A 20,946-nucleotide genomic window follows, 5' to 3' on the forward strand; every position below is an offset into this window, starting at 1 on the left:
TCTGTTTTTTTTAATATGCAGGTGGAACTTTTGCTGTGTATGAATAAACTTAAATCTGAGTGTTTAAATGAAAACTTTATTTACTAGCAATAGTGGGTGGGTCAGTTTTAGATCAGGAGAAGGAGGTGGATGAAAATCTCAGGTCATTCTTCAGAGGCAAAGAAATCTTCCTTAGATTGGCTGTATTGTTTCTTCTTATGGAAGCATGTTTGGTACAGAACTGACAAGAACAGCTCAAACAGCTGCATTTGCCTTCCTTCAGATTTAAATGACACATCAAAGGAAATCTGTTCATAAGATAGAGTGGGCACATGGACTGCAAGCTGGAACTGTGTAGGTATCGCAAGAGCTAAAGGTGTGTAATCTCTATTCAGGGCTGAGGAGTTTGTTGTTGGACACACTCAGCTGTTTGCAGACTGCTCTCTCGGTGCTGGCTGCTGCTGTCTGGGCAGTGCTGAGTCTCAGCGTGAATTGCTGCAAAGTTCTGCATGGCAAGTCTGTCTCTGTGTGCTGTGGGGTAGAAGTATTGCTACCAAAGGATTTGAGTCACCTGCTTTGGGGACTTTAAAGCAGTTTCAGAGTAATCCTTTGATTTATAAACTGCTGTCTTCTCTAACTTCCTGTCAGCTTCTTGTTAAGTGGAAGTCTGCTCTGGGATGGATCTCTGTCCCATTTCAAATTAACAGAGGAGTTTTAGTTGAATTGTAATTGCAGCTTCAGCTGGTAGAAAGACTCAGTAATTGATTCTCGCTGATGCTTATGGTATCAGAGAAGCCATGTGATGAGCTCTAGTTCTTAGTGAATTTTTTCACTGAGTGAGATTACAGGTTCAAAATCATGCATATTGCCACAGTATCAGAGTATTTTCTGCTGTTTCCTGAAACCTCTTACCTAAATATTTGGATAATTTCTACTTTTTTCCCCCACAATGTCAGAAATGAGAAATCTCTGCTATACTCTCCTCTCTGGTCTTCTGTCACTGAAGATAAAAACAAACTATCAAGGGTTATAATTTCTGTTGTCTGCCTTGAAACCTTTAGTCCCCCTCCTCTTTCTTAATTCTCACTTTTTGACCTCCTTTTCATAGAATCATAGAATCAGCTGGGTTGGAAGGGACCTCTGAGATCAAGTCCAACCCTTTTATAGTTAAGTTGCCCAAACCAGGAAAACCACTGCTTCTAGGTGGACCACCATGCAAATTCCAGCATCCTGATCATCTCCTGTATATCCTGTGTTAGCACCCAGCCACTCCTGTGCTATTCCAAGTTGATGCATAATAAGCAGTCTTCTGGCACATTAAATACAATGCCACCATGCATCACAGCTGTGGTATGCCTAATTTGTGCCTATTTTGAAAACGAGATTGCATTCTTCAAAAAATTTCACTTTTTAAACTGCTGCTTGTTCTGTCTTGGACTATAAACTGGCTCCTTTTCCTAATCTCGGCATCAGTATCTGATTTGATGAATTACACATGAAAGGCTTGTTCTAACAAGTGACATATTCTTCAATAGGAAAATGGCTGGCAGCTTGATGACTGTTGAAAAAATTAGGAAAATTGGGGTGCTATGAGGAGCAGGCTGGTGCTTGAAAATAAACCTACTTTGGAGAGCCTTTTCAAAGGCTTTTGATTCAAGTAGAAATGGGTACAATTCAATAACTACTCAGTTCTAGGCACTACCCTTTGTGGTGGCCACATTTAGAATATTTTTGCAATTTCTATGTAACTGGAGTCTAGCCCAAAGCCAGGCAAGCTGAGGACAGTTAATTGCAACTTAACAGAGTGAAACCAAAGATCTTGGTTAGCCTGTTTTTGAGGTAGTGATGTGTAAATTTCTTTTTGAGCAGATCTCAGTTATTGTGCACTTAAAAAAGCAGCATGTACATCTTGTGTTGATTTTTGTGTCTAGATGTGAAAGCATGTAACCATAAGATGGTTCAGCATTTTTCAAGGTTGCAAAGGAAGGAGTTTCAAGCCATCTTGTGTGCTGATGTTTGAGATTTGCCTATGTGCTCTTGAGCAGCATGACCAGTAGCAGGTTCTGTTAAGAAACACTGTTTCGTGAAAGTGCACTCTCCATTCCTGAGTTGGGAATCAGAAAGGATTTAAGCTCTCCTGTTCCACAGTGGGGAGGAAAAAACAGGCTGGTGAAGTATTAAGAGTTTATGGTCATGACCTCTGTATTGTAAGTCGTTCTCGGTGAAAAATGTGAGAATGAATGGTTTTTACAGGCACCTGGCATATTCTTGTAATTTATTGCTGTTGTTCGCTCCGAGGTAAAAGAAAAACTATGAAGTTTATGTTTGAAACCAATAGTGCAGTAGTGTAGAGGTGTCAAAGAACAGCATCTATAACAGTAGAGAAAGAGTTTGAAAACTTAAAACAAGTGTTAACTTGCATTCAGGTCTGATTTTTGGCAGTAGTTTTGCAAGATGTGGCTACCTAAGAATATGATGCAGTTAGCAGTTCAGAACCTTTATGCTGTTACAGTTTCAGAGCTACTGCAGACATTGGCACTTTTTTTGTCCTCTTTGTTTTCAGTGAACATTGCAGACAGTGGAGGTTTCATGGAGTATCTGCAGAACATGTTCTTACTGTGCAGACAGTTGTAGAAACTAACCTTTAATTCTGCACTTGAAATCTCCTGTGTCTGTATTTCAGTGAAGATACATGAAGGTGTCTAAGCTGTTACTGATGTTGGTTTCAGATTCGGTGATGCTAAGGTCTTTCCTGGCAGGTAGGACTTTGACTACAAAGTCTTGCATCTGAAGAAAGAGAGGCAAACTAAATTAAATTTATGACCTCTTTTCTTAAGTTTGTGTTTTTAACTGTTCAATCTTCCTACCCTCTTCGCTGAAGAAAATGAAATTACACAGTACTTCCTGCGTAATTTTATTGAATATACAAGTCTTTATACATCTTTATACATCTTGCAGTCTTAAATGCCAAGTACAGAATTAAAGATTTGATCCTGAGAAACCATATGTAGCACAGCAAATGTGACTTAACCTTAAAAATTTATGTTATTAGTTAAAGGGAAGAAACAGCCAATAACTATTAATTTTACTGTTTTAATGTGATGTTGCCTGCACATTTGGGGATTAAAGGCCACACACTGTTGAGGCTGGCTTCTCTTTATTTCTGAATGTTTTACCTGCCAGGGGTGTGAAAGTTAGCTAGTGTGAGGTTAGCAGAGGGGAGGTGGCAGGGGACAGCTGTGCAGCAGAGGTCGTGGCTCCCTGTTCTCTTGCACATCAGAGAGACATTTGGTGCTGCTCCCTTTCATTTGTCAAGTTCCCTTGCAAGATAAATGGGTGAGGTTCAGGACAGGGGCTGTTCAGCGTTCCCCTATGCTGAAACAGCTCTGCTGCTGCAGAGCCTCATGCACAAAGACTGCTACGAGACAGGTCCCTGAGCTTGGTTCTCTGCAGGGAAGAACAGTGGAATTCTTTACCCCTGTGTCTTCGTGGAACTTCCAGAAGTGCTCCACTGAGATGCTAAAAACACTGTTTGAGTTTTCATAGTTGTTTCCCAGGGTGTATGTTCAGGCAGTATAAAGGCTGATAAACTCAGCCTCCTTCTCCTAACTAACTGGCAACATTTAGAACCAGGCCCTCCCTTAAGCACAGCAGGACGTGTTGCTGTGTCTGCAATCAGAGCGACTGGAAAATACTCCTACCCCCTCTGAAGGTATTTAAAACAAGCCTGACCTATCTTATATAGATTCCTGGGGAAACAGCCTGATAAGTTACTGGTTCCTGTAATAGGACTTCCCCCCTTCTAGTGAGATCTGGTTTATGGAAGTGATTCAGTCCTCAGAGCTCCAGGCTATCCTTTCCAATTGTTTTGAGTAGGCTGAAGTGCCAGTGCAACTAAGTGGGAGCATCTGGAGTTTAGTAGTGGCTGAACGTGTGCTCAAAGAGCACCACTTCACTGCCTCAGAGGGAAAGTGAACCCTGTCAGCTGAGGATGTCTGGAAGTTTTTTTGAGGTACATACAGTGTTTTACAATAAACTAATTACCACTCAGCTTTGAAGTCTGGGAGGGACAAAGTCTGAACACCTCTCTTAAGTGAGGCCCTCCAAGGTGCTAAGGCTGACCCGAAGTCCCCGCCCATACAAAGTGCTGGAATGCGTCTGTCACAGCCCTCTGGATGATTTATCAGGGCATGGCAGACACACTGCTCTGGAGGGCAACACAGCTTTTCCCCTTTGGTTTCTGAGCCTTTTCCCATGGTTGAAAAACAGAGGATGCTGGCATCAGCATAAAAACATTTGCTCCCCAAACCGAGTCAAAAAAGGTTGGGCTGAGAAGGTTCTTTGAAGATCTGTCATGTGAGCAGTGCTTTTACACGCTCAGCCTATAGTTACTTTCACATAGCTGTTTGCCTGCCTACAGCACAAATCCTTGGCAAAGAGGGAGGTTTACAGTGTGTGCTTTAGGTGTGGATTTTACTGCCTTCCTCTAATGTGCATGAGTGCCATGTTGTCACTTAGTCTTTGCTGACACAAGTTTCCCTGACAGCAAAAGTCAGCTAGTACGGATCAACTTCACTAGAAAAAGGGGATGATTTAAACAGTTCACTTTTGCTCTTCTCAAAGAGCAAAAATTTGTATCTTCATAACAATTGTTATGTCCCCTTGTCTTCCTCAAGAAGCAGTTTTTAGGGAGTTAGGATCAGTTTTGAAGAACATACAACAGAGTCTGAATGTGGAAGTTCATTGTTGTTTTTAGCATACTTGTTTTATTTATTTTTAAATCAAGTTCAGGGATTTGGAAGGCATTTTATAATAATGACTCAAATCCTATCAGCTTATAAGCATGTTAATAATACTGCTTCATCACTTCTGTAGCTTACACAGCCAGTGTTGTCCTTTTGGCTTGCTAGCCTGACTTATATCAGTGTACTGTTAAATACCACACATCAAAGAAGATTGAAACTGGCACGACAATACAGTATTTGGAACATGGGCATTAATAGTGCAGTACATTGCACAGGAAGGATGAGCATTAAAAAACAACATCACTATTCAAGCCTGCCCAGGCACTGGGAATGTATCTCACAACATTCAGCCACTGTTGACTTTGACTCAGTAGCAAAGTTAGTGAGGACTGGTTCAGTGAGAACACAGTCATTGCAGTGTTTGGAAAGAACAGGTTTATTAGCACCTTGGTGGCATGTTAACAGCCTCCCCATGTCAGCCTGGCCACATGGTCAGTTTTCTGCTTGCTGGGCTTTATGAAGCCCAAGAGTTCCAGCTCAGAAACAGCTCGAATAAAGCGAGCGCTGGACATTTCAGTAAAGGAAACCAAGCACACTTTTTATGACACATTGATGGAGTTCTCTCTCGGAGGGGAAGATTTCTAAGTCACGGCAAGCACAGACGGCTTGCACAACGTGTTGCACAATAACATTGTTGGAAATAAGGGCAGAGCATGATTTGCCTACAGCAGCACAAATCTTCAATCTAATCAGTACTTCTGCTACATGCATACAATGTGGCGACAAAGGAAGAGTTCCTCTCCTCACTGCTAAGAGAAGCTTAAAGCCTACAAAGATACTAATTTTGTGGTGTCTCAGAAGAATTTATACTTCGTGCCTCTTGACAAAAAAAGGAAAGATAAATAATTATAGAGATTTTTTTTTGAGATTTCATAAAACAGCACCACCTTCTCCTTACTTTCTATTCACTATTATCTTTCTTGCTGCAATCCTGACACACAGCTTTTACTCCTGAGTTAAATTCAGTTTACTGTGAGTGTTAATTACCAGTGGAGCTTGTAAAAAAGGAAAGACCTTATACTAAAGAAAAGCAAAGTATAGTATTAGAGCACATAAATATATTTCCTCTAAGCCTCCTTTTGTACAACTATTCATCTCTACTCTGTGGCAGCACTACTGCTGTAGCCATGGGTTTTGGTTCTAATGGTCATCCATTAAATATTTGTCATTCCTCAGTTCAGGATCAGAGTTGATTAGTTTCCACAAAACCTTCATTCTGCTGCTTACTTTGTCCTAAGGTACTAGAACTCACGGCTTCTACAGAGACACCACATTTGTAAGCGACATCTCTGCTAGTGCTTTCATCTTCCCCATAATGAACTACTTGTTTCTATTTCTCCATCTGCTCTCTAGGTCACAGCCCTCCTACCATCTGTTCCCCAGTAATGCCTTACCCCTATACAGCAGCTATACAAACTCTCAGATGATTTAACCAAACAATTTCAACTTGTTTTATGGACTTTTCGTTCTGTTTCAACAATTCCTATGGACAAAAGCTGCTCTCCTGCCTCACCACTCCCATCCCAACTGTTTCAGCAGATCTGTTTCTTAGACATTTTCAGTCCATTAAGGCTGTTTAAAGTAGTATTTTTTCTGAAATTAGTTATCAGTGCACATGAACCTGTATTTTAAAAACATTGGTTTTTAAGAGGTTGAGAGAAATGAGAAAGGATACTGGATAATATCATCCATCTGATCTGAGGAAGCTGTGTCTGCATTTGGTTCCTCGCCTGCCATCACCACAGTTGAGAAAGCCTAGAAAGAGAAAAGCAGCACAGATTTAATAGAGTTCACAGACAGAGCTGCATATAAAATAGTGAGCTCTGAGCCGATGGCTATCACTCAGGAGGACTGAGATCTTGGAGTGATAGCTCTATGAGCATGTCAATTCAGCAACAATCAAAAGAGCAAGCAATACAGAATGCAAGGCATCACTCAGTGAACTCATGTGCCTCCAATTTTAAATCTCAAAACAGTTCTGGGTACTGACCCATTCTCAAAGAAACCACAGAATTGAAAAATATTTTCAAAGTGAGACTGCTTAAACATTCTGAGGAAATGAGAAAGGTAAAGCTGGCTGTGAAGAAATCTATAAACTGAGGGACAGCAGGAGTCTGAGTAGGAAAATACAGTATACAAACAAGGCAGCAGCAAACAACATAGAACAAGCAAAAGGAGTATCCTCTAAACTGCAGGTAGTTAAGCTAAACAGTTTCTTGCCAGGGGATGCTGTGGTTGCTTAAAAATTGTATTGGTATTGTCATCCAGGTAGACTTAGAAAATATAGAAGAAAAATTCAAGTTTAGGAAACATTAGAACTAAAACATGATTGTTAGGTAGGGAGACTTTATCATATTAATCTATGTTATCTTGCTATACTCTCCCTGCTCTTGGTCAGAGTGTGAGACAGGATATCAAGCTAGAAGGACCTTTGCTCTTCCCTGACACAAGCATTTTATCCAAGATCCCCACTTGCCTGTTTCCAGAAAAGTGTCACAGAATACTTATAGAGGAAAGAAAAGCAATTTTGTGAAGCACAAAATGTGACCTGTGCCAAGCATAAAATACAAGCAGAAGCAAAATATTTTCATCACAGAGTAACAGTGCTGGAAATAAATGATTCACAATAGAGGAAGACTGATTGGAATTACTGTGTGTTCTTGTGGTCTTGTGGACCAAGGTATGCAAGGATCTAAGCTGTCAACAGGGGCACTAAAGAAAAGCAGACATGCAGAAAAAGATAAATCAGAATACTGAAAGCAGCTAAAGGTACTGTTTGCATCATCACATACCTCTAACCAATCAACGAGATTGATTAATCTGCCACACTCCAAATGAAGCTTATACACTATGCATATGTCAGGGGCTTTATTAGAAATGCTTCCTCCATCACACTTCAAAGCTTGATTCTGATGAAAAAGAATTGAAGGCAGTAACTTTGATGAGTTTTTAATCATGAACAATTTTAAGGGCTAGTTATAACTATTCCAGGAAATTCAGATGGCAAGTATTCTAACCAAATGTTTACTGTTTGTGTGTAATGGCAAGTTGGTGGCACAAAGAAGAAAAAAAACCAAAAAATAAGCAGGAAAATAAGAAAACATACCATAAAAAAAAGCAAACAAAAAGCCACCCAGCTACTTCACTCCTGGTGTTCCTTCTATGAATTTGTACACTTATACCATCTCTACTATAACAAGTGGTTATCTGACTAGGCTTTTACCCAATTCTTTTGCTAGTGCTATTTACATATGAAATACTCTGTTTTATGGACTCAGGAAAAGAAACAAGTCATGATTTGCCTATACAGAAAATAGAAAGGTATCCCTTCCCCCTATACCCTCAAAAGGAAGAGGAAGACTCAGTGTAGACCTGTCAGATGTACTAAAAACCATAATTGTTTCTCTCTTCTCAGAGTTTTATGTTTGTAATGTAACCATTATTCATCTCTGGCTTGAAATTCAGCACCTATAAAAGCAAAAGTCTGATTTCTCACAAAGTATTCTATATTTCAGGAAATTCGTAGAATCATTAAGGTTGGAAAAGCCCTCTAAAATCATCAAGTCCAACTGTTAACCAAGCACTGCCACGGCCACTTCTACACCATGTCCTTTAGTGCCACACTACCTGTCTTTTATCTCTCTCCAGGGATGGTGACTCCACAACTTCCCTGGTCAACATGTTCCAAGGCTTGAAAACCCTTCCCAGAAAGACAATTTTCTAAATATCCAATCTAAACCTCCCCTGGTGCAACTTGAGGCCATTTCCTCTCCTTATATCACTAGAAGATAGAAGAAGAAGAGACCAACCCCCACCTGGCTACAACCTCCTTTCAGGTAGTTGTAGAGAGCGATAAGGTCTCCCCTGAACCTCCTTTTCTCCAGGCTAAACAACCCCAGCTCCCTCAGCAGCTCCTCACAAGACTCACTCCCTAGAGCCTTCACCACCTTTGCTGCTCTTATCTGGACCTGCTCCAGCACCTCAATGTCCTTCCTGAATTGAGCGGCCCAGAAATGGGCACAGGACTCAAGGCGTGGCCTCACCAGTGCTGAGTACAGGGAGCCAATCCCTTCCCTAGTCCTGCTGGCCACACTGTTCCTGATACAGGCCACTGGCCTTCCTGGCCACCAGGGCACACTGCTGGCTCATGTTCAGCTGCTGTTGACCTGCACCCCCAGATCCTTTTCTGCCGGGCAGCTTTCCAGCCCCTCAGATACAGGTCATCAGCTTGAGAAGTAGAAAAGCCACTTGAGCCAGAGGCAAAATTCCCGGGTACAGCTGCAGAAATTTACAGCATTTCGTTTCAGTTTCATGCACTCTTAAAAGTCAGCCCTCTTAACATGAAAATAACCACTGATCACAGAAATTCAGTTCACAGAATTTTTTTCTAAAATGCTTTTAGATGCTAGTGAAATATACAAGCTACTTTTGGAAAGTTATAAACCTCTAGCAATGATACCTTTATAAGTAAATGCTTTCCAAGATAGGAAAGAAGGCTGGGCAAAGAATATCTTTCCTCAAGAATCTCTAGCTTACTTTTCATAGATCTCAATTCCTGCAATTTGTGAGACTTAGATCCAATTTGGACACTAGCACCTATGAGACATTTCACACTTTCCAGAATACCTAGCAATTTTCAAGTTTATTTACTCTACAAGGAACACAGAAGTTCCAGATGTTAGGTTAATGTCTGTCAGTTCAGTCCAGATTGTTTCCAGAAAAATTCAGAGAAACATGGCTAAATCCTCAAAATGTGACAGTGCAGACATTAGTTTACCAGACTGTAATTCAGGAACGTATCGTAACAGTTTCAAATACTCCTGCGTTACTAACCAGCACACATGAGGTTATACCTTCTGACTGATCTAGATCTAGTGGTTCATCACTGCCCAGAAGGGTAACTCTACATCTTTCTCTTTTCCCCTCTCCTACTGCACCTGACTCTATGGCTTCCTACTACTCAGCCATGTGCCAACCTGGCATTGCTGGACACTTTGCATTGATTTTCTAGTTTTAAGGTCAGGACAGTTATCACAACCAAGAGAGGATGCAACTTCCTGAGCAACTGTACTCTCTTGAGCAGGTTTATCTGCAGAAATTAGTCCCTAGCTGAACCACATAAAAGTGCCAAGAATGATCCAGAAAAGATATTAGTGACTGGTACTGCAGGGTCTCTCCCAGCACCTGCCAGATCCCAGCCTCGCCTGTGATAACTAGGCCAAGTCTTTGCAGCACAGCGGGAGGGAGCTGCAGCTGCCATCAGGGAAACCTCAGCTTCCTGAGGCAGAAGCACACGCGATGTCCTCCAGAGCAAATAACTAGGCTGACATGCAGGAAGCTGCCCTAGAATGAGCAGCCAGTTGTGAAACTATCTGTACAGCACAGAGGTGCTGCTTCTGAAAGAAGGGAATTAGAGTGGGAGCAACCCAGAACACTGCTGATGAGTGTTCTTGCCTGACCCTGTCCCTAGAAGCTGGAAAGAGGACCGACTCCTACCTTGCTTTGGAATCAACGCTGTTATTGCAAGGACCAAATCCTTTTTCCCTGATAAGGGAGCTGGTACCCCAAGTTACAACTTAATGAATTTTCAAGGGATCAGTGAAAACAGAATTACACTGGTTTTGGTGCAGGTTTTTTTGGTTCTTTTTTTTCTTTTTTTGTTCTCCACGATAAATATCTTGCTAAATAAATAACTGGACTGGATTCCTGTAAGCAATACATTACCCATTAATTATTCACTGGTACTCCAGTGAGGCCCTTTTCTGTCCTAGCCTTCTTGAAAGGACAGCTCTAGAGAACTTTGCTCTGGTCATGGCACAGGAACACACAAGCCATGCAGAAGTCATAGATACAATTAAGAAAAAATATTTATTTGACTCACATGGATTAAAATGCTAGGCAAGGTACTCAGCCAATACTGCTGCTGTTAGAAACTACACCAAACCTTCACAATCTTCTCCGAAAACATTATAAATATGTTAAAGCATGTCAAAGAACAAAGTACAGGATGACAGAGGGATTTAAATCCTGTCAACTCATCAAAGAGGATACTTATTAAACATATCAGCAGTTAGATTTTGCTAGCTGTCCTATATTTTTACAGGGTTTCTAAAAATATAAATTACTGAGGTCCATATTAGGTTTCTTTAATGGTAGCTCACTTGCTAACTACTGTTTGCACAAATAAGCTCTGTAAGTGGTTTTAGAAATAACTCTGTCACACAGTAAAACCGACAACCCTCATTCAAATCGAGGCACAGTGCCAACAAATCCAATACAAATCGGGTTGTAGATTTCAAAGACTGATCTCTATCAAGTATGATTCCTGATAAGTGTTGGCTTTGACTCAAGTAGCGTGTAATTACTCAGATACAGCTACAACCAATGTTTATTTTTCAAAACTATAATCATGTTTTTAAGAAAATGTTAGGGCATAAGGACAACTTCCAAGTAGCATCTATAATCAAGGAGCAAAAGCAATATATGTTCACTCCTTTTCCAAATCCTGTTCTATTTCTTTCTTTTGGTCATCCTGTGAGTTTGACTTATGAAAGAACTGGAAAACGGGCTTCTTTTCTCCTCTAGAAAAGGGCAGGGTCAGCTGATAAAATCAAGGACAATCCTTTTCCTGGACTCAGAAAACAAAGGATATCAATACACAACAATATGCTGTATTTCAGCTGTTTTCAAGTTATTACTCCGCCTGAACAGCCTTCATCTTACAGCTAATCTACACAGTGAGGACTAAGCACCAGCTCTATAAAGAAAGTCTTTGGAAAGAGTAACAGACATTGTATTTTTCCCCATGGACAGTCATCCCATTTGTAGTGGAGGACAAAATTACTTTTCTGCTACATCTACAGGAGCAAGAAAAATATTTTGACTAGACCGCACTCTGGAAAATGGATTCCTCATATAGAACTCTTTCCAGAATTACCTTTTCTATTTCAGCCAGACTGATTCCCTAACTCTTTGAACAAAGTCCCTAGTTGCTTATCAATACTTGCTAGTTCTGTGCAAAACAGCTGAATGTGTGCCAAGCTTCATGAAACAGCAAAACTAAGCCTTGCACACCATCTTCACATGTAGCCTTCAGAAACCACTCCAGCACCACGAACAACTCGTTTCTTACCTTCAGGTACCAGTGTGGGTTATTTAAAGCTGTATGAAGTGCAGTTCTCGGGGCAGCATTCAAGTGCCCACGGAGAACAGCAGCTGTGTTGAAATACAGTATCTCATGCAGAGTCCTGTGGTCTGCAGGAACAAGGTACTTTCTGAAAAAGCACGAGGTATGGGGAAAGTGGGGGAGACACAAGCTTCAGCTTAAGGGAAATAACAGAAGTCTGCTGCAGTCAAGAGACTACAAGAATGTATTTTTCCCAACCAGTACTGACAAATCTCTGAAAAAACAATACGAACAGCACTGAAAAAAAGCTTTTAAGCAGAGAAGTCTGTTATTATCAACTCTACATCTAATGGATTTAGCGTAGAACTCTAGCTGGGCCACTGACAAATTCAAAAACAAGGGCAGCAGCTAAAATGCTAACACCCATCATGTACTCCATAGATTTTGCTTATCCATCCTGAGGCCTCATGATGAGTCTCTGCTCATCTTTGTCTTTATATCTGAAGCTTTTTTCTTGGTACAGTCATACTTCTGTTAGCTTCTCTGCCTCCCTCCCCGCCCAAGGCTCTATAATTAAGTGCCTTCATCTCTTCCCCCACCACAACAAGCCTTTCACATTTTCCACTACAGAGCTGCCTCCAAAACTGTATCTGCTATGGCTTGCTCACCAAAACAGTTGCCAAAATGAACAGTATATCACACTTGACATCTGTACAGTTTCATAAGCAGAACAGATCAGCAAAGATTAGGGTAAAAACTCTTGACTTTTTTCTGCTATGTATACCCAGTCCTCCCTCAACTTTTTTTTCTGTAGCCAAAGTAAGTTGGTCAATTCATATACCAATTATTTCAACTAATCTGCAGAAAAGAGGCGGGTTTTTTTAGTTATTATTTTTAAAGACCTCAAAGAAAGAATAGGAATCAAAAAAAAGTGTTCTGCAGGGACCAAGACACAATTTCAATGAGACTAAGATGTTAGTAAAATTTCATTTGCAACTTATGGTGCAAACTAATGCAGGAATATAAAATGGGAAAGCTCACCTTACAAGACTGTCTATAAAGTCAACAACTTCAAAACGAAGCATTTCAAACTTTGTCAGTTTCTTAGACCGCCTTGATTCCTTCAACTCCAACAAAGTCTTTAAAAAAAAGTGGTGCATAAAACTACATGGGAGGTAGTTATTCTCTAGAGAACACAATCTATATGTTTAACATGTATAATTAATTTTTGCTGGCATGTCTTCACTGATGATGTTTGAACATGTGATTGTGCAGTTATTTTTATTTAGACCAATGTATTCAGTTCTCAAACCCATAAGAGTTTGGGAAATTCAAAGAAACATGTGTTAGGCAGAATGTTCAAATTAGTAGTTAAATAAAAAGAAAACATCTACTTTGCATTTTAAAATCCTAGTTTATGATAGATATTTTCTATAATTTTCTATGTGTCAGGAAGGCCTGACATACGTAGTTGGCATTTATTCATTCATTTTTAAGATGAGACACTTATACACAACCTTTACGCAGAGCTCCAGCAAGCTGGGAAGAACTAACCATGAACAATTACATCTTAAAAGATTCATTTAAGGAACTAGTCAATAAAGCCTGCACAGGCCTAACCTTCTGAAGATGATAAAGGTCTGTCTTCTTCTGGAGCTCCTTTTGTGATGATATGGACACATCTTGTTCTTGGAAAGCTTCTGCTACTAGAACAAAACTGATGTTTGATATGTGGGGTAAACTTTTCCTGTCTACCTACATAAACCCCCTAACCCAAGCAATCTGACAAGTGTTCAGTTACTTGTTCACATAGACCCAAACACAGGCAGCTTTTGATCTTGCACCTTGTTAAAAAAGGAGTCTGCAGTGCAGCTTAACCAACAGTAATTAACTAACTAAAGCAAGTCAGCCCTGAGCAAAGATCCAGGACAAGCCTTGCACATCACATGAATTCTGTTTATGCTATCCTAGGTCATACTCTCAACATTTTTAAATTGGCCAGATGAGTACTAGATACTACTGATGCTTTAGGAGTATTCAAAATGCCACACACTGTATTTTCTCCCTTCTCATGTGTAGGAAAACACTGAGTGAGAAATGAGTTCTCCCTATGTAACCCAGAACTGCAACCAGAGCAGTAAACCAGAAGCATGCTAAGGTATTTCATTGCCCAGTTTTATTCTCATCTTAATTGATAACAAAATTTCATTTTCATAGCCACATAGTTTGTTATCAATTGCACCAATTATTAGTAATTTTCAGGTGAAAACAAAAAAGCAAAAACTTCCAAAGCATCATCAATGCCAGGATGAGCAATAAACAATATCAAACCAAAAGCTAACTAGATTTCCTGCCTTACTTAAGAAGATAGTAGATGGAGGTTCCACCTACAGGTCACAAGTAAAGCTCCAATCAGCAGTGACAATCATGATATATTAAAGGTTTTTTGTGACCTACATAGAATGATTTGCTATTTCCTGGGCCCCGTGGACATTTCTATGCGTGTTGAAGATTTCAAAACAGAAAACTTCCTCTCCACTACTACACCAATTTTTCCCCCCCCAAATCCTTCAGCTCAAAATAGACTGAACATAAAGATATTTTGCTTCCTCAGGCTTCATGATATTTATGTTTTTCAGTTCATTAGGCAGCCAGGACAATGGACTTCGTTGTTGCTAAAAAAAGTAGTATTTTGGACTACCCTTTCACTCTAAGGGTTCTATGGGCAATTTGGGTACATAACATTTTTGGCAGACTTCTGAGAACTCCTGCTAAAGATCAATACAATCACATAAATATATAAAGTGAGAAGTTATCTAACTCAGCAACCTATTAATGTACAGTTTATTTTAACTTCCCCTTCTAATTTTTCCATTACAGCTTAAATCCACTTTGAAAACAAACTAAGATCATTCATGGATTCATTAGACCTTCTCTGCTTTAAAACCATCTTCAAATCCTAAGTGAAAATAAATACTGTCTTTTTTGTTTTATAAGTCTGTGAGTCCCTGAATTCCCAGAGTTGTTTTTCTTTATTTATTTCCTCAAGGTAAAAATCCAACTACTTAAAAGCCTTTTGCTTCAATTCTTTTTAGCCAAACTAGATGAACCTTTAGGTTTTCCATCATAGTTCAGATTCTTCAGTGCTGGTACCTTCAGTGACATACGCTGCTTTTTCAAAGTGCTGACCTATTTCCTCTACCACAGCTCTGCTATTACTACATCTATTAAAAAATACATGGAACAGACAAGAGCCAATTCTTCTAAACAACGCTCAGTTAACCCTAAAGCATTGCAAGACTACTTTAATTAATACTGAATTAATTAAATATTAATTAATTAATATTTGGTGGCTTATTGCCTGCTTGTCCAAATGCTAGGTAGCGACCACACTGGTAGCGAGCTTAACTAATGTGCCTAAAACAGACCAGATGATAACCAATTCATCTTTGAAAAGGGAGAACACTGAGGAGTGCTTCTCCATATTTCAGGGGAGGCAACAAAATTCCTATTCCAGAAGAATGCTGTATTACGTCATACTCCTGTTTCAGAAGGACTACGTCAGCTTCTGTTAACATGCCTCTGAAAGACAGAAGGCTGTTGCTCTGAAATAGGTCCTCTACCATGAACAACCAAATATATGGGCTTGACAAGTTACAGCATGTCAACAGAGCCCTGACAACTGGCCCTTGGTGTCCTAGCTCTGAACATGCAGGTCAAAGAACTTCACATACATTTGGACTAAATACCATGTCATAAGGAAGTCTGCTGCTATTTATCTTTCAATATAGTTTTTTATTTGTTAAATGTTTGTGGCAATTGCAACGTCTGCTAAAATGCTCAAAATACATGTATGAGACATTTAGTGAGTAATGTTTGCTGATCTGTCCAGTTTCTTATCTGACATCACTCTTCCGTATCATAAAAAGCATGAACCCCATAGCAGTAAAGAATATAAACATTTTGTAATTTTGTGCATGTATTTAAAAAACAATCCTGCAAATCTGATGGTTTGATACAGTGACAGGATATCTCAGGGAAAATGAAACCCATCGGTCAGATTACAAAACAGCTTTTATATAATCCACAATGGAATACATGATGGTACACACCCACCTTCTAGATTCTGAAACTGGGTCAAGAACTTCTTCAACTTCTCTACTGTCTTATCAAACTCTTTTCCAGAAGATGACAGCAAAATTTCCATGCATTGTTGAAGCATGGTTACCAAATCAGACTTATTCAACATCCTAAAAGGCATAATTGTTGGCTGAAGTTAAAATGCAGTGATGAAACAGCTTTCAATGTTCTTAGTTGAAAAAAAGTTAAAAAAAAAATAATTCGAAAAACTCCTTTTAAAAGAAAAAAATCTCCAGGATTTCAAGCATTTAGCCTAGTAGTAAAGTCCATTGTTTTTCTTGCTGTCATTAACAGAAAGAAACAAACCAATTTTGTTTGGTGAAGATGTCCTTCACATTTTCCTGCAGAACAAAAGTTTTTCTGATACTCTACCTAAAACCACTTGCTGGATACAGGAGTTACAATTTTTGAAACTGTGAGAGAGAAAAAAACCCTAAAAAGCACCAACCAACCAAATAAAAAAACCCTAAGCCAAAAAGAAAACCACCTTAAAACCCAAGTATGGTAGGGTTCATAACTCACTCCCAAGAATGGTAAACAAAATAGTTAAAAAAAAAAAAATCAGTATGTAAACACACATCCACAAAATCCATTACTCTCTGTGATTCAGAATGACTCTCAAATGAAATCAGAATTGCTGGGGGTTTTGCTTGTTTTTTTTGTTTGTTTTTTTTTTAATTGCTGTAAATCTAACCACCACTAGATTCCCAGAACCATTCAAATTGGAAGGGACCTCTTGAGATTATCTAGCCCCACCTCCAGCCCTGCATTTACTTACTGTTAAATTACAAATGCCTTTTACAAATGTCACCAAGCACTGCTCAATCTCGTAATCTTAATTTAAATTATATCAAAGCAAGTCCTTGCAAATATCCATAAATAAAATCCAGAATTAGTCATTGTACCGGCCAGTACCATTACACATGCATGTAACTTTTATCATGCAGCATGAGAGGTTCCCATTGCTAAACACTCTGGTTCTGAACAACCATACATTTGTAAAGCCTCTGTTACTAAGAGCCCTTGGAAGCCTATTCTTGTGGGTTTGCTTTGCCTTACACAAAACAAAGGTGCTAATACAAAAAAACAATGCTAATCGTTTGAGGATTTTAGAAGACACAAAAAGCACAGCTACACAAAAAAGGGAGCATGACAAAGAATTAGAGTATGGTGGTCAGTGTGTTAGGCAGTGGGTTTCCATATCAGATCCGTACTGACTAAGAAATTTAAGGAAGAATTCAGAAGAGGCTGGGGAAGCTCTGTGGATGTCTGGAGGGACAACTGCAGTTTGAGCTCTAGTTTCTAACTGGCAGTTGATGTTAAATGCTTATAAAAGTTAGAATTTGAAACTTCAGTTTATCTGCTTCAGGGTTATGGATTTTTGCAAGTCAGCTATTGCCTTCAGATACACTTGTTTTGTACAGAAAAGCATCAGGAGCTAGCAACACAAAGGATGGCCTTGACCACACAACAGGCTAGAAAACATTTTTAAACTGTCTTCTATAACATAATGAGTAAACAACATAGCCTTGTTCCAGGCCAGACAAAACACTGCAATAATTAAACACCCAAGATGGACAGAGGACAAACAGATCTGGAGATCTGTGAATGAGAAAGAACAAATTTATTCTAGTAATATTATTCAAAATGAAACTGCAAGTTGCAGAAAAACTTATTTACAACAACAATGGGATTACAGGGCCCAAAGAACAGAAAAGATGGTTATCATGTATAAGCAAACAGTTAAGGATCCTTTTCAACCTTTTACTTTTGAGATTACTGCAAGGTATGCCAGTTATCAGAGAGTGGGGTTAAGATTTTAATTTGACTAGGAGTCAGGCTTACAGCAGAAAGTAAGATCTCAGAAAGTCAGATCATCATAAGGCAGTAAATAAATCTGATTATTCAGAGACAAGTTCCGAAAGAGAAGAAAGGAAGCTAGAATGAAGTCCACAGAAACTTCTTCTGAATGGTGAAGTGGGGAATCAACTGAAGAAATGATAACAGAGATTGGTCAGCACCAAAATGAGGGAGTCACAGAAGGGCAGGACTGATAAGCAGCATATGATGAAAAGCCATCACTGATTGGCAGACAAAAAACAGAGTACAATGTCTAGACAGAGGACAATAGGTCAGACCGCAAGTTTTGCCACCTAGAAGCTTGACCAGATGTCCCGGGCAGTTAGCTCCACATAACCAATCAAGTGAGACACTCTCCAGCATCTCTTATCTTCTCTCTCTTCTGACTGGATTAATCCAAAGTGAAATAAAGCTCACACTTTTTCGACTCTAGGCAACTCCAGAAGAATAACTACTATCTAGACTGCTAAAGTTAAATGACCTGAAACATGATCTTTGGGGATAGCATTTCTAGTAGAAGAGATAAAAGCCTGTCCAAGGAAAGGGTGAAGTAGAGAAACTAACCTCAAAAGAAACTCAATTCAACAACTGAAACCCCCACATTCAAACATAATTCATGAAAGGCAAAAGAGATACTTTGTTAAAAAGTGAGAAATAAGCTGATCCAAATCTTTTCTATTTTTTACTTTCTAAATACAAGGAAAAAAAGATGGATTTCAGAAAAACATCGAAAAGAAGAATATGAGATGGGGAAAGGTGAACATAAGGACATCAACAGGTGATGTGGCTCCTGGGAAGGCAGAGATATTAAGGAACAGTAACTTCTAAATCCGAACAAAAGGGGAAAAAAAAAAAGATTACGAGTCGAATTGGAAAGACCACATTTTATCATTTTCTTCTAAAAGATGGCAAGAAAGATTCCATGTAGAAAAAGCAGAGACAAGAGGACATGTGTAAAATGGAAGGTAGAATTAAAGTTACAAGCTCAAAAAAAAATAGTCACAGCTAGAATTCCAAGTATTTGAACAAATTATGTTGGAAGAGTTTTGTTAGGAAATTATTAGACTTTCTGGATAAAAACAAAGAATCATAGAATCATCATCTATGAAAGGAATTACCATGTTCACTGTATTTCTATCAGAAGCTCCCACAGTGGGAGCCAGGACCAGAAGAACAACAGGAGGGAGATGAACAGATAAGAATAAAAGGGGAGCAAGCCAGAATTTGATGGCAGCATCAGCTTTGAGATAGGAGACAGACGAATTCAGAGAGGATGAAAGCAAATTAAACATAGGAGAAGAAAAAGGGGGGGAAAATGGCCAAGCGTTATTAAGAGATTACAACAGACAATACAGGAAAGCAGAATGACACATTTGTGGGCAAGAGTTGATAGGTGACTGAGTGCTGTCAAGATTCAGGAAAGTCAGAGAAGGAATTAGAGAGACAGATTGCAGAAATGACAAATCAAGCATGTAATCCTTTCAAAGGGATGAGAGTGAAGAACACAGAGCAGTAGCTATGTGTAAGAAGCACTCAGTACAGCAAAGGTACAGTCTGAAGCATGTATTTCCTTGTGTATATGAGCCCAAAAAATTATTCTTCACCCACCACTGACATGTTTTTTCTATTCAGTTTTACAGTGTAACACATCAAACCTCACCAGCTCAGGGTCTCTAGAAGAGGCAGTTATGGCTACGGTGTCGCATTGGCTCCCGTGCGACAGAACCGATGTATTATTTGAATGAATGCAATTATCAGGACACCTGCCACGTGTCTGTTTAAAGCACATTTAAATGTCTGTAGCTGTAACACAGCAATTGAAATGTTTTCTATTAAGAAAATTGGCAAGCAACACTAGTGTAGGCTCTCCTAAAGTCCTACTCTTACAATAACACAAAAAGTTAACCCAGTCCCTATACAAACTATTAGACAAAAAAGGAACAGAGGGAAAGTAGTAAAATAAAAAAAGAAAGGTCTGAGCTACTGTTCATTTGGAACAGATTTTAATTTTCACAACAGATTAACATTTAAGCCAACTAACACTAATAATTTGATTGATAATATCTAACACAATCATACTTTAAAAGACAAAACCCAAATCATGTTCTCATTTGCACAAAATAATCTCAGTGGTTTCAGCATAATTACTTGGGGTATCTGAGATATTAGAACCTGGTTGAATTTCGCAGAAATCAGTAGAAAACCAAAATGAAAACAGCAGTCATTTACATTTGCAAACAATCCTAAAGCTAGCTGTAAATATGTAATATCCTCAGCTTCAAGTTCCAGAATAACTGATGATTGATACTCTCCATGTGTATAGTGGTATTAAAACACAATGAGGGTGAGGGGGAAATCACCTTGCTAGCTGAAGAGATGACTCATACTCTTCTGTCTGCCACACTTGGTTTTCCAAACATGCACAGTGCAGCTCCCTGATCTGTTATGCAGAAGGTGAAGAAAGGATAACATGTTTTACAAAGCAGTGCAGAAATCTTACAACAAGCAATATGCAAATCTTTTGGAGCTTGTTTCCCAAAGATGCAGAATGACTGCAAAAGAAACGTGAATATCTTCCAGAACTAAGCTTCTAGTGTTGCTGGAGAGTGTGTTGCTCTGCACCAGGTTTCAAACAACTAACATTCAGAAGATAACTGCAGTGAACAGAGAAGAACTCTAATCAAATGCCCAAGCTAAAATGTCCTGTTATTCTCAAATACTGGTACAGTTCATGCTGCATTTGTAGTTAGTGACAGACTCTACTTAAGTATGTAATACATGGAGAACTGAGAGACAAATGCACATGCACAGAATATACTGCTCTTCTACTGGAAGAAGCTGCTGAGCATAAGAAGGTGGATTAATCACATTAGAGAAACAGGGTTATGAAAAGCAATTATCACTGTTCCTTAACTATCATTTTTTCCTGTACAGAAGGTTGCTAAAAAACTCAGTCTCTTCATCTGAATTTGACTAGTGATCTAATAGGTGGTAGAAGAGTATACATTGTCTGCAATGCACACAGATGTCCCAGAC

At 39.2% G+C, this 20,946-nt stretch overlaps 1 protein-coding gene across 2 annotated transcripts in view; it reads right to left on the bottom strand.

The window, feature by feature from the left end:
- Positions 1-4,712: 4,712 nt before the first annotated feature.
- The window catches only part of ORC3 (origin recognition complex subunit 3), a 34,646-nt gene continuing 18,412 nt past the window's right edge, over positions 4,713-20,946 (bottom strand). The window contains exons 13-20 of one of the 2 annotated variants that reach the window (XM_027695632.1): positions 20,271-20,350; positions 16,027-16,160; positions 13,531-13,613; positions 12,952-13,049; positions 11,917-12,058; positions 7,577-7,693; positions 6,460-6,539; positions 4,713-5,288 (exon numbers count right to left, since the gene is read on the bottom strand). In XM_027695632.1, coding sequence (XP_027551433.1) covers positions 5,183-5,288; positions 6,460-6,539; positions 7,577-7,693; positions 11,917-12,058; positions 12,952-13,049; positions 13,531-13,613; positions 16,027-16,160; positions 20,271-20,350 — 840 coding nt within the window. In that variant the 3' untranslated portion in view covers positions 4,713-5,182. Of the gene's footprint in view, positions 5,289-6,459; positions 6,540-7,576; positions 7,694-11,916; positions 12,059-12,951; positions 13,050-13,530; positions 13,617-16,026; positions 16,161-20,270; positions 20,351-20,946 lie in introns of both variants that reach the window. The other variant, XM_027695623.1, reaches the window with a different exon arrangement.

Source organism: Neopelma chrysocephalum, unplaced genomic scaffold, assembly GCF_003984885.1.
Source record: "Neopelma chrysocephalum unplaced genomic scaffold, ASM398488v2 Primary Assembly neopelma1_23b, whole genome shotgun sequence".
Taxonomy (NCBI): domain Eukaryota; kingdom Metazoa; phylum Chordata; class Aves; order Passeriformes; family Pipridae; genus Neopelma; species Neopelma chrysocephalum.